General features: G+C 43.1%; 1 protein-coding gene across 2 annotated transcripts; it reads left to right on the top strand.

The window, feature by feature from the left end:
* Positions 1-18: 18 nt before the first annotated feature.
* Positions 19-23,855, top strand: LOC110497894 (solute carrier family 35 member F4). Of its 2 annotated transcripts, none has more exons than XM_021574345.3 (7): positions 19-390; positions 18,615-18,915; positions 19,466-19,685; positions 19,818-19,943; positions 20,054-20,246; positions 20,324-20,413; positions 21,368-23,855. In XM_021574345.3, the coding sequence occupies exons 1-7, from the start codon at positions 165-167 to the stop codon at positions 21,607-21,609; spliced, it is 1,398 nt and encodes a 465-aa protein (XP_021430020.2). In that variant the 5' UTR covers positions 19-164; the 3' UTR covers positions 21,610-23,855. The 2 variants fall into 2 exon arrangements, with proteins under 2 accessions (XP_021430020.2, XP_021430021.2); XM_021574346.3 differs by lacking the exon at positions 19-390 and adding an exon at positions 13,232-13,850.
* Positions 23,856-25,069: the final 1,214 nt, after the last annotated feature.

Below are 25,069 nucleotides of genomic sequence, written 5' to 3'. Positions count from 1 at the left end.
ATGTCTGTCACGCTCCCCAAATTCAATAACCTCCGCGCCTTGCGAACAGTGTGGTGCAATGTGAATGCCCTTCCATAGCTGTTAGTTGATGCCTTTGATACTATATTTCGCATGGTGAGCGCGGAACACACGAAACATTCCCTTCTGACTGCGCGTTTGGATTTATGATGATCAGTACCGAGGGTGCTGAAGGTGGAGGAGACCAGCCCTGCTTTCGGCTGGAACCTTTGAACGCGCACCTATCAGGCAAAGCGGGTGAAACCCACCTTCTCTATGGGGACACGGACGCCACCTCTAAAGTGACCGCCAACGGTGTGCAAGACATTGAGGATAGAATTTTGCGGATCACTGGTTATTACGGCTATTATCCGGGCTACTCCAGTCACAGAAGTAAGTCTTGAAAATAGAAAACAGTAAAATAAGTCAACTAATAAAGTAGAAGTCAACTAAACGTAAGCGTAAAACTGAAGGCCTTTGTCAATTTCACACTATTGCTCCTCGTCATCCAGGTAGAGACAATGGCACGGGTAGTAGCCTATATTGTATGTGACCAGCATATTACAGAGGGGGGAGCTTTGCTTTCCCATATGAAATGAATGTTAACCATTTATACGGTGTTGCAGGAATAGGCTTAAACATGATATTCACTCACAAAATATAGTGATTGTTGGGGCATGTGATTTTCTATTGTTTATTCGACTGATATCTACTGGGTTTTTTCAACAAATTCTGTCAATCACTGATTATTGTGTAATGTCAGAAGAGGGCTTTTTAATTAAAAAATATATATATTCTATACCTGAGAGCTAGAGGAATTGGTGCTGTATAGCCTACAATTCAATTTGTTTGTGGAATGAGCCATAATGGAACCACATTCTAAGGTGACATGTGCCTGAAACAGCTGCTGCTATGGAGACGAAGTAATAGGTTCCTCTTCACATCCTTATTGACTTTTGGTCTGAGACACAAACAATGAACAGCAGTAGACATCCAGACGGACAGGCACAGACAGACAGGCACAGACAGACAGACAGGCACAGACAGACAGACAGGCACAGACAGACAGGCACAGACAGACAGGCACAGACAGACAGGCACAGACAGACAGGCACAGACAGACAAGCAGGCAGTCAGACAGACAGATGCAATACCATAATGTGACATGACATCTATGCAAATGACATAAATGCAAACCATTGTTCCTCTTACCATGACTGTAAATCATTTGAACTGTAGTGTTTTTATGATCATGAAGAGGAGACAACATACACTCTATTAGATGTTAGATGCATATTGAATTGTTTGTTGCTGGTCATGTTAATAGTTTTGCAGCTATTAAAATAATCAATATTTTACAGTAGACAGATACCCTTCTCACATGCAACTCTCCCTCCCATGCTTCTATTACTCTGATTCTGCAGGACTTTATATTTTACTGTCTGTGAAATGACAGAAACACAATGATCAAAAATAAATCCCACCACTGTGCATTGTACATGCATTGCAGCATACATTGGATATAATAATCATTGGGCTGCTTGCCACCTCAGTGCTAGAAGAAGCTGCAATGCGATCTGCCTGGGCTACCATTGATTGGATTTATTTTGATTTGCAATAAATGTATGATTGCTGTGGTGAAATCATGGGTTGAGATGAAATGAGATTGATTATACGGGTTGTTCACAGGGAACTCTATTTAAGCAATAACTATCAAATCAAAATCAAATCAAAATGTACTGTATAGAAGAAACATAGCAGAGCATTTGACCGGTTTATAGTGAAAATGATGTATTTCATATACAAAACTAAATCTAATGAGATCAAGGCCAGTATTCTGTAAGATGCTATACTGGTCAGAAATCCTGTAGGCTATAATTGTGCCGTTCATTTTACTATACAGTATGTGGGGCCAATGTAAGGAAGACTTATACTGTTGTTGAAGACATCAGAGAAAAATATCACTGATTCAGTGTCCATGAGCCTGTTGTGATTCATACTCAGAAATACCCTAGCTGAACTGAAATATCCTGACTGAATTGAATTTGACTTGTCACGGACAAGCTTCGTAGCATTTCCAAGCTTTTATATAAAAGCTCATCTAAAAATGAATTACTTGCAAAGTTACTCAGACCTAAAGAACAATGGAAGTCAGTCACACACATTATCACTCTGGGTGAATAACAAGTCTTCACCAGGCTTTAGTGCATCAACCAAATTCAATCAAATTTTTACATCAGCAGATGTCACAAAGTGATTATACAGAAATGTTCTAGTGCATCATGAATCAGGTTTCCAGGCAAAAGGGGAAATCACTTTCAGCAGAGCAAGAGAATGTCTGAATTGATATTATTTTCTTTCATAGTGTTAAAGGCTCAATGCAGTCAAAAAATTAGATTTTCCCATGTTTTATATATATTTCCACACTATGAAGTTGATGTCTGAGGATTGCCTGACACTTATTTGTGAGTTGGTTTTTGTTTAGATTTTGAAATTAGAATTAAATGTCTCTTGAAATGTTGCATATCATTTAAAAGAAGACTGCTGTTGGGTTGAAGCAAAAATAGCACAGATCTAGAACATTAGTTTGATCTTGCCAACGCCATTGGGTAATTCTATTTTTTGCCATTTTCTGTTGGCGTTTTGCTATTTTTGCCATCTGCAGTGAGTTAAAATATGCCTCCAAGGAGGATCATGGACTACATTTTCAGAGAGGGTCTTGAATAAAGTTCACACAGTGTTTGTGATAACTTGTTAGGTAGTGATGTGACAAAAAATGTAAATGTTGTGCTCACATTAAGTGATAAAATAACTTTGAAATGGCAAAACTGACTTGAGTGTTGCTTTGAAATTGTACAAAATATATCTCCCCGTCTCTTACCCCAGCACCAGTCCTCGGAACAATTCTGGGGACTCCTCATAGGCCCTGCTCAGCCAAGTTGCAACTTCAGTGTCCCTTGAACAAACATTAGTTTCATTTATTATAATTTGTGGTGTATAGTATCGTGCCTGTGAAGTGCTGAGATGTCCTGTTCAGTGGTCCAGAGGAACTGGCTGGGCTGGCACACCACTGGGCAGACTGGCAGAGGCGAGAGGAAGTGAAATGACAGGCCCTGGCAACGCCACTCAGCACCGAGCCAGGCAGGCAGCTCACATTAACATTGACATTAGAATAAGAACTCTCCTTGGAAACTAGTATGACAAGGCACACTATGATACCTATGGCTCTAAAAGTCTCCCCAGACACACAGACAATCACATTCATGTTTTAATTGAATCATTTAAGATTTCACTTAGACATGTAGGCCTATGTCTGCAATCACTTTCCCACTGAAGCCTCACTCTTTCGGCGTGCTATTTTTAACTAGTGTCTAATTGGATGTGGGCTTTCTCTTGAACCACCATAGAGAACACAGTTAGCCCGTAGCTCTCTTGAGAATGGGTAAAAACCTGTACAAAGTAATGGGGGAAATATTTATTCAAAATAGGTTAAGGACTTTTTTGCCAAAGTAGCAAACACACAAACAGGAGAGGCAAATTAACATCACACAAGTATCTAGGTGCTTAGGGTAGGTAATTAAAGGTAACTCGGCATACACTGAATATTCTTTAAAGTGAGTTTGATCTCATTCTCAGTGTTGTTGAGACTTTAGCAACAGTATGGCACAGAATATTCAACTGATGGTTAGAAATGCACAGCTATTTACCACCTTGAATGTGCATCTGCAACCCATCTGTTAAGACTAGATCTCTACTCCACTAATGGGTTGACTGTTAGAGGTGGTGGTTACCATGTGTTGCCCTTATCACCGCTGGCCAGCCTGTTCCTTAGCTCACTCCAAACAGCAGCATAGTACCTGTTCAGTACAGCCAGTCCCTCCAACAGAGAGAGATGTATGTACCTGAGTGTACAAAACATTATAAACACTGCTCTTTCCATGACATAGACTGACCAGGGGAATCCAGGGGAAAGCTATGATCCCTTATTAAATCCACTTCAACCAATGTAAATGAAGGGGAGGAGACAGGTTAAAGAATCATTTTTAAGCCTTGAGACAATTGAGAAATGGATTGTGTATGTGTGCCATTCAAAGGGTGAATGGGGAAGACAACACATTTAAGTGCCTTTGAACGGGGTATGGTAGTAGGTGCCAGGCTCACCGGTTTGTGTCAAGAACTGCAACACTGCTGGGTTTTTAACTCTCAACAGTTTCCCATGTGTATCAAGAATGGTCCACCACCCAAAGGACATCCAGCAAACTTGACACAACTGTGGGAAGCATTGGAATCCCTGTGGAACGCTTTCAACACCTTGTAGAGTCCATGCTCTCAACGAATTGAGGCTGTTCTGAGGGCAAAATATTTAAATACATGTCATTTTGTCCCATTTAATTGAAATACTGTAGCCTTACATTAATTCCTATGGAGGACTGCTTCTTCTGAGGAGTGAAACTATAGGCTGACCGGTGGCGTCAAAGCCACTCATTGGCCAATACATAGCGATCCAGGGTTTATATACATCATTGGCCAATACATAGCGATCCAGGATTTATATACATCATTGGCCAATACATAGCGATCCAGGGTTTATATACATCATTGGCCAATACATAGCGATCCAGGGTTTATATACATCATTGGCCAATACATAGCGATCCAGGATTTATATACATCATTGGCCAATACATAGCGATCCAGGGTTTATATACATCATTGGCCAATACATAGCGATCCAGGGTTTATATACATCATTGGCCAATACATAGCGATCCAGGGTTTATATACAGTGCCTTGCGAAAGTATTCGGCCCCCTTGAACTTTGCGACCTTTTGCCACATTTCAGGCTTCAAATATAAAGATATAAAACTGTATTTTTTTGTGAAGAATCAACAACAAGTGGGATACAATCATGAAGTGGAACGACATTTATTGGATATTTCAAACTTTTTTAACAAATCAAAAACTGAAAAATTGGCCGTGCAAAATTATTCAGCCCCCTTAAGTTAATACTTTGTAGCGCCACCTTTTGCTGCGATTACAGCTGTAAGTTGCTTGGGGTATGTCTCTATCAGTTTTGCACATCGAGAGACTGACATTTTTTCCCATTCCTCCTTGTAAAACAGCTCGAGCTCAGTGAGGTTGGATGGAGAGCATTTGTGAACAGCAGTTTTCAGTTCTTTCCACAGATTCTCGATTGGATTCAGGTCTGGACTTTGACTTGGCCATTCTAACACCTGGATATGTTTATTTTTGAACCATTCCATTGTAGATTTTGCTTTATGTTTTGGATCATTGTCTTGTTGGATGACAAATCTCCGTCCCAGTCTCAGGTCTTTTGCAGACTCCATCAGGTTTTCTTCCAGACTGGTCCTGTATTTGGCTCCATCCATCTTCCCATCAATTTTAACCATCTTCCCTGTCCCTGCTGAAGAAAAGCAGGCCCAAACCATGATGCTGCCACCACCATGTTTGACAGTGGGTATGGTGTGTTCAGGGTGATGAGCTGTGTTGCTTTTACGCCAAACATAACGTTTTGCATTGTTGCCAAAAAGTTCAATTTTGGTTTCATCTGACCAGAGCACCTTCTTCCACATGTTTGGTGCGTCTCCCAGGTTGCTTGTGGCAAACTTTAACCAACACTTTTTATGGATATCTTTAAGAAATGTCTTTCTTCTTGCCACTCTTCCATAAAGGCCAGATTTGTGCAATATATGACTGATTGTTGTCCTATGGACAGAGTCTCCCACCTCAACTGTAGATCTCTGCAGTTCATCCAGAGTGATCATGGGCCTCTTGGCTGCATCTCTGATCAGTCTGCTCCTTGTATGAGCTGAAAGTTTAGAGGGACGGCCAGGTCTTGGTAGATTTGCAGTGGTCTGATACTCCTTCCATTTCAATATTATCGCTTGCACAGTGCTCCTTGGGATGTTTAAAGCTTGGGAAATCTTTTTGCATCCAAATCCGGCTTTAAACTTCTTCACAACAGTATCTCGGACCTGCCTGGTGTGTTCCTTGTTCTTCATGATGCTCTCTGCGCTTTTAACGGACCTCTGAGACTATCACAGTGCAGGTGCATTTATACGGAGACTTGATTACACACAGTTGGATTGTATTTATCATCATTAGTCATTTAGGTCAACATTGGATCATTCAGAGATACTCACTGAACTTCTGGAGAGAGTTTGCTGCACTGAAAGTAAAGGGGCTGAATAATTTTGCACGGCCAATTTTTCAGTTTTTGATTTGTTAAAAAAGTTTGAAATATCCAATAAATGTCGTTCCACTTCATGATTGTGTCCCACTTGTTGTTGATTCTTCACAAAAAAATACAGTTTTATATCTTTATGTTTGAAGCCTGAAATGTGGCAAAAGGTCGCAAAGTTCAAGGGGGCCGAATACTTTCGCAAGGCACTGTACATCATTGGCCTCCTAGTGCCCTCTTGTGGTCTATTAGGCTATCTAAACCTCAGTATGAAGTCTTCTTCTGTCCTCCAAAGGAATGATAACAGGAAAAAGGGGAGCCGTGACTAGAGGTCTACTAAGCCTAATTACTACCAGCATGTATAAGACAACATGGATAGCTCCTTAAATCACCCCTATGCGGAAATCCATTATATAAAAAATCTAGTCAAATCACATTTTATTTGTAACATGCTTACTTGTGAAATGCTTACTTACAAGCCCTTAACCAACAATGCAGTTTTAAGAAATATACATGTTAAGTAAAAAAATAGATAGGTAAAAAATAAGAAATAAAAGTAATAAATAATTAAAAAGCAGCAGTAAAATAACAGTAGCGAGGCTACATACAGGTACAGGTACCAGTACAGAGTCAATGTGACCAGGTCTCTGACCACTGGTTAGTCGAGGTCATTGAGGTAATATGTACATGTAGGTACAGTTAAATTGACTATGCATAGATGATAAACAGAGAATAGCAGCAGCGTAAAATGGGGGGGGGGGGGGGGGGGGGGGGGGGATTGCAAATAGTCTCGGTAGCAATTTGATTAGATGTTCTGGAGTCTTATGACTTGGGGGTAGAAGCTGTTTAGAAGCCTTTGGACCTAGACTTTGCTCTCCAATACCGCTTGCCATGTGGTAGCAGAGACAACAGTCTATGACTGGGGTGGCTAGAGTCTTTTTGACCATTTTTAGGGCCTTCCTCTGACACCACCTGGTATAGAGGTCCTGGATGGCAGGAAGCTTGACCCCAGTGATGTACTGGGCCGTACTCACTACGCTCTGTAGTGCCTTGCGGTCGGAGGCCAAGCAGTTGCCGTACCAGGCAGTGATGCAACCAGTCAGAATGTTCTCGATGGTACAGCTGTAGAACTTTTGGGGGATCTGAGGACCCATGCCAAATCTTTTCAGTGTCCTGAGGGGGAATAGGTTTTGTTGTGCCCTCTTCATGACTGTGTTGGTGTGCTTGGACCATGTTAGTTTGTTGGTGATGTAGACACCAAGGAACTTGAAGCTCCCAACCTGCTCCACTACAGCCCTGTCGATGAGAATGGGGGCGTGCTCGGTCCTCCTTTTTCTGTAGTCCACACTAATCTCCTTTCTCTTGATCACGTTGAGGTAGAAGTTGTTGTCCTGGCACCACACGGCCAGGTCTCTGACCCCCTCCCTATAGGCTGTCTCATCGTTGTCGGTGATCAGGCCTACCACTGTTGTGTCATCAGCAAACTTAATGATGCCTGGCCATGCAGTCATGAGTGAACAGGGAGTACAGGAGGTGACTGAGCTGTAGTCAATGAATAGCATTCTCACATAGGTGTTCCTTTTGTCCAGGTGGGAAAGAGCAGTGTGGAGTGCAATAGAGATTGCATCATCTGTGGATCAGTTGGGGCGGTATGCAAATTGGAGTGGGTCTAGGGTTTCTGGGATAATGGTGTTGTTGTGAGCCATGACCAGCCTTTCAAAGCACATCATGGCTACAGACGTGAGTGCTACGGGTCGGTAGTCATTTAGGCAGGTTACCTTAGTGTTCTTGGGCACGGGGACTATGGTGGTCTGCTTGAAACATGTCGGTATTACAGACTGTCAGGGACAGGTTGAAAATGTCAGTGAATACACTTGCCAGTTGGTCAGCTCATGCTCAGAGTACATGTCCTGGTAATCCGTCTGGCCCTGCGGCCTTGTGAATGCTGACCTGTTTAAAGATCTTACTCACATCGGCTGCGGAGAGCGTGATCACACAGTCGTCCGGAACAATTGATGCTCTCGTGCGCATGTTTCAATGTTACTTGCATCGAAGCGAGAATACAAGTAATTTAGCTTGTCTGGTAGGCTCGTGTCACTGGGAAGCTCTCGGGTGTGCTTCCCTTTGTAGTCTGTCATAGTTTGCAAGCCCTGCCACATAAGACGAGCGTCGGAGCTGGTATAGTACGATTCAATCTTAGTCCTGTATTGACGCTTTGCCTGTTTGATGGTTTATCAGAGGGCACAGCGGGATTTCTTATAAGCTTCCGGGAAGGTGGCAGCTCTACCCTTTAGCTAAGTGTGGATGTTGCCTGTAATCGATGGCTTCTGGTTGGGGTCTGTACATACTGTCACTGTGGGGACTATGTCATTGATGCACTTATTAATGAAGCCAATGACTGATGTGGTGTACTCCTCAATGCCATCGGAAGAATCCCGGAACATATTCCAGTCTGTGCTAGCAAAACAGTCCTGTAGTTTAGCATCTGCTTCATCTGACCACTTTTTTATAGACCGAGTCACTGGTGCTTCCTGCTTTAATTTTTGCTTGTAAGCAGTAATCAGGAGGATAGAATTATGATCAGATTTCCCAAATGGAGGGCGAGGGAGAGCTTTGTATGTGTCTCTGTGTGGACTAAAGCTGGTCTAGAGTTTTTTTTCCCCCCTCTGGTTGCACATTTAACATGCTGGTAGAAATGAGGTAAATGGTTCTATGTCAATGGTTCTCATGCAGAGTGACTTGCACAGCCTCAGTGACCCTAGAGTAACCACTGAATGCACATAACATGGGTATATGTATGGCATATGTTGCTCTAGATGACCAGAGTTATATTTATACACAGTAGACGCTAACATCATACACAAAAATGTTGGTAATGTTCTCAACTGATGCTCCTACTCTGCCACTCTCCCTAATGCCCACTAGATGTCTCCCTCTTAAAACTAGAGTCATCTTCGATTATAACCATGGGCAATGGTTTTAATCATTCATCTTAACTTCACAACTTCACACCATGTTGTATAGCCCTGGAATAATTCAATATGCTTAAGAAAAATATAGATGCAAAATGTATCCTTTGTAATAATAATATGGGTTAGTCAGAAATCTATTTCACTACCGCCTACTCTAATACATTATTTCAGTGTCTCTCTGTCCTCTCTCTCCTGTCTGTCCTCTCTCACCTCTCTGTCTTTTTTCCCTGTTCCTGCTCATCTCTGAGACGTACTGATTAACAGAGAGATGCATAAAGGCAAAGGGCTGTACGGTGGCAGAGGAACACGGGCTAATCTGAATGACAAAGGGCCTGAATGAGGCGACTGCGTCAGTGTTTCAGGCCAGAGCACACCGGAGCACCACCGTTGCTATGGACGAGTGCATGGTTTATTTTAGAATCTGTGCCCTGGTCCAAGATGCGACACAAGCATTGTGTTGTCTATGGTAAACTCTGGTCAGGGGTCTCTGGGGTTGTGATGAGAGGCTAGGGGGATATGGTTGGTCGGCAGTGAGGTGGAGTGTCGGCAGTGAAGTGTGGTCGGCAGTGAAGGTCGGTGAAGGTCGGCAGTGAAGTGTGTCATTGGGACATAGAGTGAGAGGGCTTGTCCCAGTCCTTATGGGCATCCCATCCCAGCACTATGAATGAGGGATAGGGGGATAATAACCTTTTCAGCCTTTCATGATCTAGATGTACCTGAGTTTGGTCTCCATACAACATCCATGCTCTATGTCATTATCTGTGCCCTATGTCAATATCGGTGCCATATGTCATTATCCATGCTCTGTCAATATCTGTGCTCTATGTCAATATCCGTGCCCTATTTCAATCCCCTAAGCTCTCAGTGATTAGCATCCTTGGGCCAAATGTGCTGACTAGCTGCCTTTCTTCTCCCTCCCTGTCTAGCTCCTGTCTCCACTGTGGTTAGGCAGGGCTATTTTTAAGTTTAGTGCCCCCTCCCCCCCTCCTAGCCCCTGCCTCAGGGAAGGGAACCATACAAGCACAAGGTGCAGCCAGAGCCAGCTCTCCAGACAGTCTCCACTGCCTTGCCCTGCCCCACTCATTTTCAGAATTTGAGTAACAGTGAAGCACTGTGATCTGCCATGCTCTGTAGCTTTGCCAGGATTCTGACTGAGAATTGGAGAGGAGAGACAGGAGAGTGGGAAGGGGGGGGGGGGGGGGGGGGTCTGAGTGACATCGATATAGTGACAGAGAGAGGTTGGAGTACACATGATTGCAAAAAGGCAGTGACAGCTGGTTTCCTGTTAACTGTAATCAGGGCTACCCAATAGGACGGTGCTGCAGCCCAGGTTCACTGTACTGTTGTTCATATCTCTGGTGAAATACTGCTGTCACTCCCTTGCGGGGGGTGCTGATAGAATTTGTTGTATTTAGGTCCACTCATACAGGAGTAATAAAGGCCCAGTGCGCTTCTTTTGTGAGAGAAAAAAAAAAGATGTACGTATATATTTATCAAGGGGTGCTGCATCTCCCTCAGCACCCTTACTTCCCACGGCTATGTTCCCTGGCCCGGCTTGCCTGAGATTAATTTTTCTGGTGTGAGAGTAAGCAGGGTGGGGGATATACTAAGATTATATTACAGGGAGCTGGACCTCTGCTCTGTGTCTCACCGCATTGATGCTGTTGTATGCTATTGATGTATAGGCTGACAGGATGCCGAGGCCCATTAGAACCTTTGATTGTGAAAACCGCAGACAGAGGCAGGATGACCGGGAGCGAGGGCACTGTGAGATGAGAACTCTTGACCACACTCCCATGGGCCAGCTAGCACATAATGTTCTGAGAATCATATGTTTCTTAGAGTTTGGTGAGAGCGTGGTTGTCCTATGGTTATTTTGCATACAACCTTCCCACAACTTTCTGAGAATGGTGCTTCATAGTTGCTTGGCTTTGGAGCATTTTCAGCACATTTAAGGAACTTGACAAAAAAGCGTTATTTTCTTTGTATTACGCCTAACAGTTCAAACATGGTTACATTTGCTTTCAATTTTAGTAATGTTCTAGGAACATTACCTAACTGGTTTGACATTGGGAATGTTCTCAAATAGTTCAGAGAATGTTAAGAAACAGCTTTCTTCTGTGGGAATTTCAGTACTTCAAGGATAAAGTTTCCTACAGGTTTCCACATGGTTCTATTTAAAGTCATGTTAAATGTGATGTACATGTTCAGAAAACATGTACGTTCCGTTTTCGGGAAAACTCTCTCTATCCTCTATCTTGTTAAGTGTGTTCAGATGTGTTGGTAGCACCCACTAATTGGCCACACCTGATCTTAATGAGTGCTTGTTTCTTTTGAAATGGGGTCTGTTTGAATAGAAAAAATGAACATCTATGCATGCATAATAAAAACCTAAAACCTATGTTCCCAAGGGACACAATGTGCTAGCTGGTTATGCCCTGAGCTCACCCCTCTGCTGGGGCCTCTTTGCTGACATCATGGGAAAATCAAAAGAAATCAGCCAAGACCTCAGAAAAACAATTCTAGACCTCCACAAGTCTTGTTCATCCTTGGGAGCAATTTCCAATCGCCTGAAGGGAGCACGCTCATCTCTACAACCAATAGTACGCAAGTATAAACACTATGGGACCACACAGCCGTCATACCGCTCAGGAAGGAGATGCGTTCAGGCTCCTAGAGATTCATGTATTTTGGTGCGAAAAGTGCAAATCAATCCAAGAATAACCGCAAAGGACCTTGTGAAGATGATGGAGAAAACAGGTACAAAAGTATCTATATCCACAGTAAAACAAGTCCTATATCGACATAACCTGAAAGGCCGCTCAGCAAGGGAGAAGCCACTGCTCCAAAACCGCCATAAAAAAGCCAGACTACGGTTTGAAACTGCACATGGGGACAAAGATCGTACCTTTTGGAGAAATTCCACTGGTCTGATGAAACAAAAATATAACTGTTTGGCCATAATGATCATCGTTATGTTTGGAGGAAAAAGGGAGATGCTTGCAAGCTGAAGAACACCATCCCAACCGTGAAGCGCGGGGGTGGCAGCATCATGTTGTGGGGGTGCTTTGCTGCAGGAGGGGCTGGTGCACTTCACAAAATAGATGGCTTCATGAGGAAGGAAAATTATGTGGATATATTGACACAACATCTCAAGACATCAGTCAGGAAGTTAAAGCTTGGTCTCAAATGGGTCTTCCAAATGGACAATGACCCCAAGCTTACTTCCAAAGTTGTGGCAAAATGGCTTAAGGACAACAAAGTCAAGGTATTGGAGTGGTCATCACAAAGCCCTGACCTCCATCCTTTTGAAAATATGTGGGCAGAACTGAAAAAGCGTGTGCGAGCAAGGAGGCCTACATAGCTGACTCAGTTACACCAGCTCTGTCAGGAGGAATGGGCCAAAATTCACCCAACTTATTGTGGGACGCTTGTGGAAGGCTACCCAAAACATTTGGCCCAAGTTAAACAATTTAAAGGCAATGCTACTAAATACTAATTGAGTGCATGTAAACTTCTGACCCACTGGGAATGTGATGAAAGAAATAAAAGCTGAAATAAATCATTCTCTCTACTATTATTCTGACATTTCACATTCTTAAAATATAGTGATGATCCTAACTGACCTATAAGACAGGGAATTTTTACTAGGATTAAATGTCAGGAATTGTGAAAAACTGAGTTTAAATGTATTTGGCTAAGGTGTATGTAAACTTCCGACGTCAACTCTACATTTGATGTCTGGTCCATGCTCTCTCCAGCCCCCTTTCTGCTGGCATGACAGAGCACCATGAAGTGGGCTGGATGTGTGGGTGTTGGAGAGAGCATGTGCAGACAGGCTTGATTCTCTTTCTCATCCAGACTCTATGAGCTCCTACTGCATTAGGACTCCATGTCGTGAGGTGTAATGGGTAGTTAGGGGTGGTGTGGGACTTAGGTAAGTCCCTTCCCTGTCTCAGTTCAATTCATTTGTGTTGCAATGGCACAGGCAACAGGACAGGACCACTATAAATAATATAAGACTGAATGAGTAGTGAAGTAGGGGAGAAGTGCCAGCAGAGGAGAGAGAGAGAGAGCGCGAGGGGACAGCAGCTAACACAGCATAATTAGCTGGGGCTGCTTGGTTACCTTCCAAACAAAGCAGCTGATTTGCGGATCAAACGAAGAGGAGGGGAATGCAAGGGAGGAGGAGGGAGAACGAAAGGAAAGCGATGAAGGGAGTGATTGCGCGGTGCCACACACTTGAATCTCAGTCTCCCTTGGAGACAGTGCATGACAGTGCAACAGTAGTCTCCACTCCACAGCACTTCTACTGAGCTCCAGCACTGTCCAGAGAGAAAGAGAGACAGCATCTGAGTAAGAGACAGTGAGGGGGTTAGCTCAACTGATTGAGAACGAGGGAGAAATAAATAAATAAGGAGATATAAACATCAATAGACATTTAGATAGAAGAGACTGATAGAGAGCCGTCTGTGGAGGAGCCAGGAGCCTGGGAATGCAGAGGGATTGCAGGAGGAGCTGCTGAGTGTAGCAGCAGTCCAGGCAGGCAGACAGACACACACACATCCCAGGGAGGGACTGTTGGCTCTGCCTCTAGTGGAGGATGAAGAAGCACTCGGCCAGAGTGGCTCCTCTCAGCTCCTACAGCTCCCAGGTCCTCACCTGCCCCATCTCCGAAGGTAAAGACTCCAGACTGGGGGTAGGGGACGGGGGAGTAGGGATGGAGTCTGGCCCTAAGCGCCATGTCTGGGACGTGTGTGTACGTTTGTGTGTTTTGCGTATGTGTGCGTATCTGTGTGTCTAAGATGGGCAGCATTGGAAACTCTTCTATAAGAGCAGGGATATGAGTGGAGAGATTACCAGATCTTTGTGCATTGTTAATGCTTATGGCTAAACAGCTATGGCAGGTTTGCTGTTTTCCCATATTAATGTCTGTGTATAGGCTTTGGTGTAATGTGGTCATTACATTGTTCATTAAAATCAACCCCAAAGGGCAGAATATGAGGTTGAGAAAGAAAGAGAAAGGGGGGGGGGGGGATAGTTAAGGTAGCTAAAACAAATTTGGATGTGTCCAGTCTTAGTATAATTTTATGCTCTGGGCTTTCTATGATTATGTAAAGAGCACATTATGTGCCCTCTACAGAATAGTGTATACTAGGCTCCTCATTAAGTCTATGAAATGTCACAAGGGCTAGACTAAAATGTTCTTCATTATCTTGTGATTATTCAAGATCATACACAATCAGATGAATGCTTATATTACAAATCAACTGTTATGATTATTTAAATACTTTCACTTGAATGACTGTATTACATAACTATGAGAAACATTCATGCCTTTGCTCTTCCCCGTTCTTTGAGAGGGGATACAGAATGTATCGACAGGGACTCTTAGATCACAGCATATGTTTAGTTGTGTTCAAGTTGTACTTGGTGCCTTACTGCTGATGTTTCCATGCCCAAACAGGCTGATGGTTTGGCTGTTCTCACATCTGTTCCTTCTTACTTACTTGTCTTGCATGTGTTTAGTTTTGAGAGGGACATGGGTACCAAGTCCTTTAAATGGTACAGTTCTCTCCACAGCCATACACCGTCCCGTCTCTAAGGCTTTAAGGTCCATATCCATTGTCTTTCTATCTATTTTGCAGAGATTAACTAAATATACTCTTAATATTAATCCTCAATTAAACCATGTATTTTATTCTCACCTGGTATGGACTAGATGCATTGCCTGACCTCTGTATACCCCTGCAGGCCATATAGGAACATTAATGTGAACTACTAGTCATGTATTATATTCAGCACTGGTTTGTCCATCACTGTCTCCACCACCCTTCCTCTGTCATGGATTGGAATGTGAGGTCCACGCAGGGGCACTGCGTCACGTTGTCAGCATATCCTGTATATCTTCTCTTAATGGGAGTTTGTATTTCACACCTTTTCCTATGAGTCATCTCAAATCATAGCTTGGGGCTTAATACAGTACAACTGTATATAGGTAGCTACTAGGTAAAGGCCTAATAAGCAGCAGTGCGTAGAGATATTCCTGTCCTTTGCAAGACCTCAGCCATATGACGCTCTCAGATGTCCGAACTACAGTGTTTGAGATACCTTAGTTTTTGTTATGCTATTATTTGCTGTGCCATACTGTATTGTAGTCTAACGTTTTATAGCACCATCAGCAGGAAATGTTGCAGTCTGTTACAGGAGCTCAAATGTAGCGAATAATTCAGTATTAATGAGGTGGAATGTGGAATGATAGTTTTGTTTTAATATCCACATCCTGGCAATGGATCAGAGCGTGGTGCTTTTGCCTGGGGAAACAGGATGCTAACAAGCCTACAATTTGTCACTCTCTGCACCCAGCACCCACGACAGTACTGTACAGTGAATTATGTCCTGTCAGTATGGGCATGGTCTTTGAATGGTCAATGGGAAGAGGACAAGAAAATGCAGCTTAGCGTACAATATCTACATCCTATGATGTTACTTCTGCTTTTAAACCATGCAATTCTTGATTGTCTCCCTTTCTCCACTTAAGGTCTATCTGTCTGTCCCCATCTGGGACAAAGTGCGATAAAACACGTCATCAATCTTTAGTTTTAAGGCATACTAATTGATTTTAAAAAAGTTTTTTTTTTAAGTTTTTCATTTCATGGATGTATTGGAGATGACATTTTCATCCAATATAAAACTCTGCACTGTACGCCTTGTTCCCAAGCCAAATTGCCAGAGTTCCAAATGCCAGTGAAAGTTGTCACAGTAACCTCAGTGTGACAGAGATACAGTTTCCCTATCAAAATCCTTTTAAATAAATAAGTCAAACAACATAGACTGGAACTGATTTTCATGCACTGTCTGTCTTCATATTGTGTGGAACTGATTATCATGCACTGTCTGTCTTCATATTGTGTGGAACTGATTATCATGCACTGTCTGTCTTCATATTGTGTGGAACTGATTATCATGCATTGTCTGTCTTCATAATGTGTGGAACTGATTATCATGCACTGTCTGTCTTCATAATGTGTGGAACTGATTATCATGCACTGTCTGTCTTCATATTGTGTGGAACTGATTATCATGCACTGTCTGTCTTCATATTGTGTGGAACTGATTATCATGCACTGTCTGTCTTCATAATGTGTGGAACTGATTATCATGCACTGTCTGTCTTCATATTGTGTGGAACTGATTATCATGCACTGTCTGTCTTCATATTGTGTGGAACTGATTATCATGCACTGTCTGTCTTCATAATGTGTGGAACTGATTATCATGCACTGTCTGTCTTCATAATGTGTGGAACTGATTCTCATGCACTGTCTGTCTTCATAATTTGTGGAACTGATTCTCATGCACTGTCTGTCTTCATAATGTGTGTTTGGCCAGCATTATCTTTTCCTTCCTATGGAAAGGCACTTCGGAGAGATGCAATGCTCACCTAATATAATGTAGGAACTGTAGGTGTATGAATGCTTTTCAATGCTGTTACTGTTAGGTTTGTCATCATGAAGTTTCTGCCAACACCTTAGCGTGGGTACTGAATAGCAGCATTATTATAAGTTTGGGTCAGAGAGCATGAAGTGTCTTGGGTATCAAGGATATTATCATTCTGGATGTGCTGCTGAAGTCTTTTCTCTTACTTCTAAGGCGTTCAAGTTTTACAGAACCCAGCACACACACTCTTAAGCATCTATGACATTTTAAGCCAGCAATTAATGTTACCCTTGTTCTCTTTCAATCAAATGGATTTGAAAGAGTTCCATCTCATACATATTCCATTACACTCTGCTTTCTGTTTTAGAGAACCTAGGGGGAAGAGTCAAGGTATGAATCTTAGTGCCACTTTTATAGTTTTGATTAGATTTTTTTTTTGGGGGGGGGGGGGGGGAGACTGCTCTGAACCAACAGTTTGTTTTCTCTCTGGGAGCAGGGGGTCGATGCCTAGTGGTGCACGTTAGGGGGTTTATTGGATAACTTTGAGGCACTGATTGTACTCATATTGCTTTGAGCACTGATAATGCTCCTCCTCAGAGAGCGAGAGAGGCTGCTGCTTCCTGCTCTATTGTAATGTAATGTCTATAGCCATGGTGGAAATGGCTGGGCTGAGCCCATAGTGCTGAACCAGCAAGCTGAAAGCGAGCAGCAAACACCCAGCACATGTCATATTTTATTCCTGCCCTGGTGTAAATTGATCATGCTCTGGAGGGTTATATAACGGATCTTAGCTCTCTCCGGAAACACCCTCACATCATCTCAGTGACACACACACACACACTACAGCAAGTAAGCAATGACCCATAAGGCATTCAGTCCCACAATCCATTAATGCATTCAATATAATTCCTTACATTTCTGTTCTCAATTCCTGGTTGTCTGTTGTAGTGGGTGTGATGTGTGTGCTCACAGTTAGATTTAGGGTTCTCCTTGCTCCCAGTCTCCCTGCGCACACTGCACCAGTCCAAAAACCACTCAGTTTGCACTGAAGCCACTGAACACATAAATGCACACTCAGAGCTTTGCTAATCTATTCTCTTTACAGTCGCAAGCAAAAACAAAAAGGCCAGTCTGCTAACCTTTTAACAATGTTTTCTTGCGGTTGTAAAGATGTCAGCAGTCTGCCGTAGTTGCCCTGCTATGTCCACAAGGGAAAGTCCTAGTGGAAGATCTTGCTCAGTGCTGTAAAGGTGTTTTTGAAAAGTCTCATTCCTCAATAGTCAGACCTCTTGTAATCCTGTAGTTTCTTTAGAGAGGTGGATGGATGTCACGTGATTGGGCTGACACATACATATTGTGGATAGTTGTTTTGGGGCATCAGGTTTCTGTACGCATATGACTACATGACTATGTTAGGACTGTATCCACATGACTTCATGGTGCTATTTCTGACATCGGCAACCAGCAACCACTATGCTAAGGTTATTCAATCTGGGGGATTTACTGCTCACTAAGGATGAATGATCAATTCTTGCTTACTTACCTCAGCGAGGCAGCCAGGATAGTGTCAAAGAATGGAGCATGGAACCCATTGAGAACAATGGAACAATCCACTTTAAATGTATTTGTGAAAACTATCCCACATCACCTGTATTCTGAAGTGTTTTATTGTGAAAACTGAACATTCAAATTGATTGTCTGTTGATGGAAAGAGGGTCAACCACTGCTGAATTACACAATTGCATGTCATTAATCTCTCATGCCAATGGCTACTCAAGTGGTACACATGTACTAGTTGTGTACTGTCATCAACAACCACAAACTGTCCATGGTTCTAAAGCCATTCAACTGTTGTTGGTGCTGAAGCCAGTTCCACTGTCCGTTGTACTGAAGCCAGTTCCACTGTCCGTGGTGCTGAAGTGTTTACTCTTCAGACACACCTACGCCCATAGGTGTAACCCTATTCCCTACATAGTTCAACAGCATGTGCTTTCCCCCCACAGGAGAGGAGGGTTCTGAGTCTCGTGCAGACACCCCAGGCAGCGAGGCCAGTGGAGAGGGGACATCGTACCAGACGTGTGCTAACACAGTGCTGAAGGTGCTGGGGGGCCTCCTATTGGTCCTATGTGTGTCCTCCTCCTGGGTGGGCACCACTCAGCTGGTCCAGCTCACCTTCAAGTCCTTCTCCTGCCCCTTCTTCGTCTCCTGGTTCAGCACCAACTGGAACATCCTCCTCTTCCCTCTCTACTACGGAGGCCATGTGGTCACCACCCGGGACAAGCAAACGCCTATACAGAAATTCAGGTGATTTCTTATGACAGTGGGGAAGGGATAATACATGTATTTCTCTTTGAGAAGCCATATGCTCCATAGACTATATGGAGTGTATTGAATCAGTGGTGACACCCGGAAGTGTTTACCGGAGCTACAGTAGTTATCAGATTTGTACGATGTTGTTTGTTCAGTATTCAGTGGCTTTAATCTCCTCCAGTGCTCAGTGAGACGCTGTTTATATGACACATCCCTCCTCTAATTACCATTGGCACTCAGGCGTGTGAATGGGAATATTGACCGCAACCAGGAGAAATGGCCATTGTAGTAATGGTGATGTCTGCATATTTCAATGAAGCGTTGCCTCTCAGCCGGAAAAACTAACAAAAATGATCAAATTTACCCGAACAGTTTTGACTTCCATCCAAAGTTTTTGGATTCCCACTCTTACATTTCCTCATGGGAATAGACCTAGAACTAATTCCTTTGATAAGTGCTCTTACCAAAAACAACAATTTTGAGAAGTAAATAGCCTCTCCCATTCCTTTATCCCTCATTTCCTTTCTGTAATTCTATTCGTCAGAGAATGCAGCAGGCTTTTCGGGGAAGATGGGATGACACTCAAGCTGTTCCTGAAGAGGACAGCCCCCTTCTCCATCCTGTGGACCCTGACTAACTACCTGTACCTGCTGGCCCTGAGGAAGCTGACTGCCACTGACGTCTCAGCCCTCTACTGCTGCCACAAGGCCTTCGTCTTCCTGCTGTCATGGATCGTCCTGAAGGACCGCTTCATGGGTGTACGGGTCAGTACTCTACCACTACTATTACTTCCTTGGGCTTGGTCACACAGCTATCTAACAAATCATACAGGGGAGTGGGACAGTAGGCACAAGTATTAAGGTTGATTGGTTTACTTCCCTCATCCCTACCTGCAGATTGTGGCAGCCATAATGGCCATCACAGGCATTGTCATGATGGCATACGCAGATGGTTTCCATGGGGACTCCATCATAGGTGTGGCCTTGGCTGTGGGCTCTGCCTCCACATCGGCTCTCTACAAGGTTTGTTTAATAAGCATGTGTCTGTTTACTGAAATACTTAGTATTCTCAATTAGTTTTACAAAAAGTGCCATCAGTATAACATACCTGGACATTGTTTCCTCTGCTGCAGGTGCTGTTTAAGATGTTCCTGGGCAGTGCCAGCCTGGGTGAGGTGGCTCACTTCCTCTCCACCATGGGTGTCTTCAATCTCATCTTCATCTCCTTCATCCCCCTCATCCTCTACTTCACCAAAGTGGAGCACTGGGGCTCTCTGTCCTCACTGCCCTGGGGATACCTGTGTGGCCTGGCTGGGCTCTGGCTTGGTGAGTGGACACAACTATGGGACACACACACGTGTACAGGAAAGATATTTTGGTTAACATTCTCATTTCTCTTCCAGTGTTCAATATCCTGGTTAATGTTGGTGTGGTGCTTACCTACCCCATCCTCATCTCTATAGGGACACTGCTCAGTGTGCCCGGCAATGCAGGTATGTGTCTGTGTGTGTGTGTGTGCGTGTGTACGTGCATCCGTGTGTGGGTGAAGTAAAGTTTAAACTGACATTGACTTTTGTTAATAAACAGACTGGCTCTTTTCTTCATCTTTATAATGTGGAAATGTTCAATGTCTGTATCATCTCTGAAATCTGTGTTTAGGCCTATTTATTCTAGTGCATGCAGAGGTATTGTATCCAGAGGTCAGCACTTTAGGCCCCCACAGCAAACAGATTACACAGCAAGTCTGACTCTCTCACCTCGGAAACCCAATCATCAATGTGCCTTCACACAGACGCAGCAACTATCCCTCACTAAGGTGGATTAGGTTTCTAAGGCAACAATAAATGCCTGCAGACTAGTTATTTTCCTCAACCACAGAGGCCTGTATGAAGGTCAGTGGGTTACGACAGCTATGCGGGGCAGGGGTCTACACTCTTAGAAAAAAGGTTTCTGTGGCTGTCCCCATAGGAGAACCCTTTTTTGTTCCAGGTAGAACCCTTTTTGGTTTCAGGTAAAACTATTTTGGGTTCCATTTAGAACCCTCTGTGGAAAGGGTTCTACATGGAACCCAAAAGAGTTCTATCTACAACTGATCCTACAGGGACAGCTGAAGAACCCTGTTTGGTTCTAGATAGCACATTGTTTTCTAAGACTGTAGGCCAATAGAGCAGAGAGGAAACGTTTGCAATCTTGTGCTTATTGTAAGCCGCATTGTTAGCTACTTTTATCTCCCCCTGCAGTTCAGTTTGTCCTCCCACCTGTGTCCTGTGGTTTGTTACTTTATGTAATTAATCAGAACATCTTCTTCTCGCTCTCTCTTCTTATACCTCACTTCTACTTAATTAATCAAAACATCTCTCTCTCTGTACCCCCTACCTCCTTCCCCTCCTTTCCTCCCTCTCCCCCCCCCCCCTCTCCCATCTCCCCCCTCTCCCTCCCATTCGTAGCGGTAGATGTGTTGAAACATGAGGTTATCTTCAGTGTGGTGCGTCTGGCTGCCACCTGCATCATCTGCCTGGGCTTCCTGCTGCTGCTGCTTCCTGAGGAGTGGGACTCCGTCACTCTGCGCTTCCTCGCCGCCTTCGCAGACAAGAAGTCTGAGGAGCATGGCGAGGAGCTGACCGAGTCCAGCATCCACACGCGCAGCCGCAGCCGAGCCAATGGCACAGTCTCAATCCCTATGGCATGATCCCATGATCCTCCACTGCCCCGTCCCATCACCAACCCCCATTCTCACACGTTTCTACATGTCCCATCTGGGAAGCGTGGCGAGATGACTCTGGTGCTGACTTACAGACCAGGAAGTCCAAAATCAGGAGAACAGGATGTGTAACTCTCACTGAGAGAAACTATCACAGTTCTGTCACTTTCCCCAGGAACTACTGGGGAGTGAAAATAGAACATTTACTGCTGAGTTTGGTGAGCAGAAAGTTGGAAAGTGTTATTTACTTTCTTGAATTCCTTGCCACGCCCAGTTTTGCCCGTCACATGCCCCTAGACCAGTGTTTCTCAACTTTGGTCCTCCAATACCCCCACAGTACATATTTTTGTTGTGACCCCGGACAAGCACATCTAATCATCTAGCACTTGCCAAATTGTATCAGTTGTTTTTATCCGAGGCTACAACAAAAATATGTGCTGTTGGGGGCACTGAAGGACCGGAGTTGGGAAACACTAGCCTAGACCACGTAAGCTCAACCTTGAACCTGCTACACGGACTGTATTCTGTGAATATAAATATGGAATGGGCCAGTTTGGCTCAATCTTATATGTATTTATTGAATTTACTCAGAGGTGTATCAGTATAGTATTTACATTTTACTTCTTATATAGAATTATGTACAGGAATGGGTTGGGAAATACAGTTCCTTTAGAAAGTGTTTTTTTCCCACATTTCGTGTTGCACCCTGATTATAATTACATTTAGATGTTTTTGTCACGAGCCTACACACAATACTCCATAATGTCAAAGTGGAATTATGTTTTTTTATTTTTTTAAATCTACAAATGAATTGAAAATGAAAAGCTGAAATGTCTTGAGTCAATAAGTATTCAACCCCTTTGTTATGGCAAACCTAAATAAGTTCAGGAGTAAAAGTGTGCTTAAACAAGTCACAAAATAAGTTGCATGGTCTCACTCTTTGTGCAATAATAGTGTTTAACATTATTTTTTTAAAGACTACCTAATATCTGTACCTCACACATACAATTATCTGTAAGTTCCCTCTGTCGAGCACTGAATTTCAAACACAGATTCAACCACAAAGACCAGGGAGGCTTTCCAATTGCTCGAAAAGAAGGTAGATGGGTGAATATCCCTGTGATAATGAAGTTATTCATTAGACTTTGGATGGTGTATCAATACACCCAGCCACTATAAAGATACAGATGTCCTTCCTAACTCAGTTGTCAGAGAGGAAGGAAACAGCTTAGGGATTTCATCATGAGGCCAATAGTGACTTTAAAACCGTTACAAAGTTTAATGGCCGTGATAGGAGAAAACTGAGGAAGGATCAAAAATGTTTTAGTTACTCCACAATACTAATCTAATTGACAGAGTTAAAATAATATAAATATTCCAAAACATGCATCCTGTTTGCAACAGGGCACTAAAGTAATACTGCAAAAGCATGTGTCAAAGCAATTCACTTTTTGTCCTGAATACAACGTGTTATGTTTGGGGCAAATCCAATGCAACACACAACTGACTACCACGCTCCATATTTTCAAGTGGTGGCTGCATCATGTTATGGGTATGCTTGCAATTGTTAAGGACTGGGGAGTTTTCCAGGATAAAAAGTAAATGGAATTGAGCAAAGCACAGGAGAATCCTAGAGGAAAACCTGAATCAGTCTGCTTTTCACCAGACACTGGGAGATGAATTCACCTTTCAGCAGGACAATGACCTAAACACAAGGCCAAATCTACACTGCACTTGATTACCAAGAAGACAGTTCCTGAGTGGTCGAGTTACAGTTTTCACTAAAATCTACTTGGAAATCTATGACAAGACATGAAAATGGTTGTCAAGCAATGATCAATAACCAATTTGACAGAACTTGAAGAATTTTGAGAAGAATAATGGGTGTGGAAAGCTCTTAGAGACTTACCCAGAAAGACTCACAGCTGTAATCACTTCCAAATATGCTTCTACAAAGTATTGCCTCAGGGCTGTAAATACTTCTGTAAATAAGATATTTCTGTATTTCATTTTCAATACATTTTCAAACATTTCTAAAAAAATAGGTTTTCACTTTGTCATTATGGGGTATTGTGTGTAGATGGGTGAGAGAAAACATATATTTAATGCATTTTGAATTCAGGCTGAAACACAACAAAATGTGGAACAAGTCAAGGGGTATGAATACTTTCTGAGGGCACTGTATCCGCTTAATGTACAGGCTCTTTTTCTTTTTTAATAAAATATTATAAAAAGACCAATAGCTTCTTGTTATTGGTGCCTATCAGCTCAGATTGTCTTATAAACTCCTAAGCACATCAAAACATGAAAATGATTGAGATGGCTATAAATTGATATTTCAGATATCAATTGCCAGAGAAGTCGATCAGGTTCACATTGGACAGGGGCTCCTGGCAGAGCTTCTGAAGTCTCTCTCTCCATACAGGCACGGCCTTCAGATCCTCCTATCACATCTCTTCTGCACGCGGCACACAGACAGCAGGTTCATGTTTATATGTTTAACTAACTGCTCAGTAGATCTGCTCACAAAGGCCTGAGAATATATTGCCTTCTTCAGATCAACTATACCAGTACTTTTTATTATGAGCTTTAGAAGGCTGTGAACCACACTTAATGCCATCTGTCACAACCAGTAAGGTTTACTGGTTTACTACCAGTCTTCTGCCCTGATTCTTCTGCAGTTTCAAACATATCCAGCGATATGGAGAGTGGGATTCATCCATTCTTAGTAATAATGTATTTAAATGAATTGTGAGGAGATGACAGACTCTCCTGCATGCTCTGTGTGACAGGCTCTCCTGAATGCTCTCCATCTTTCCTCTCTCTGCTCCCCCTGCTCACTTTCATAGATATCTCTGGTAATTACGGGATAAAGGCTTTTATAGCCCAGCAGCAACCTAGCACTGATTCACGTGAAGGTAGCATCTCGCAGGTCCTCCACAACCAGACAGTGACAGAGGAGCAGTAAGAACAGCAGCCTTTCACTGTGATAGAAATACAATGAAACCAATATGAAAGACGGAACAACTTCATCTTAAATTCATTTCAGGGCGCTTGAATTGCTTTATTCCTGGAGACGAAGTGGAGTGTGTTTGTTGGAGCTGTTCTCCTCTGAGGCTGATACACAGAGCTCAGTCCCCAGTCAGTGCTGTGATGGCTGGTGTACTGTCAGTGAGACATGCCCTCTAATGAAGCATTTGCTGAAGTGACAGATTCACAGACACAGACTGTTGTGGCTGCTGCCTCATTAAAGCAAACGAGCGAGAAAAGAGGAGTAGGAGGAATGTAGGGAGGGCTTTAAACCCCTCATCACTGATATATTTACATATCCACACACTGAGACGGGAGAGAAGGAAACATCTCCATGTTATGCAGGTAGTCTGAACTTCCTCATTTTTGGAAAAGTCATGCTCCAACTTTGACCCTTATTTCCTGCTGTGAATGACTT

The sequence above is a fragment of the Oncorhynchus mykiss genome, chromosome 19 (assembly GCF_057628025.1).
Source record: "Oncorhynchus mykiss isolate SJ-2025 chromosome 19, ASM5762802v1, whole genome shotgun sequence".
In the NCBI taxonomy this organism is placed as follows: domain Eukaryota; kingdom Metazoa; phylum Chordata; class Actinopteri; order Salmoniformes; family Salmonidae; genus Oncorhynchus; species Oncorhynchus mykiss.
The sequence above is the reverse complement of the archived record's forward strand: the minus strand, read 5'-3'. Positions and strand labels throughout refer to the sequence as shown.

Coding starts and splice junctions, on each gene's coding strand:
- LOC110497894 (XM_021574345.3), top strand. CDS start 165: ATGATGATCAGTACCGAGGGTGCTGAAGGTGGAGGAGACCAGCCCTGC. Junction 391..18,614: donor GGGCTACTCCAGTCACAGAA/GTAAGTCTTGAA, acceptor TTCCCCCCACAG/GAGAGGAGGGTTCTGAGTCT. Junction 20,247..20,323: donor CCTGGCTGGGCTCTGGCTTG/GTGAGTGGACAC, acceptor TTTCTCTTCCAG/TGTTCAATATCCTGGTTAAT.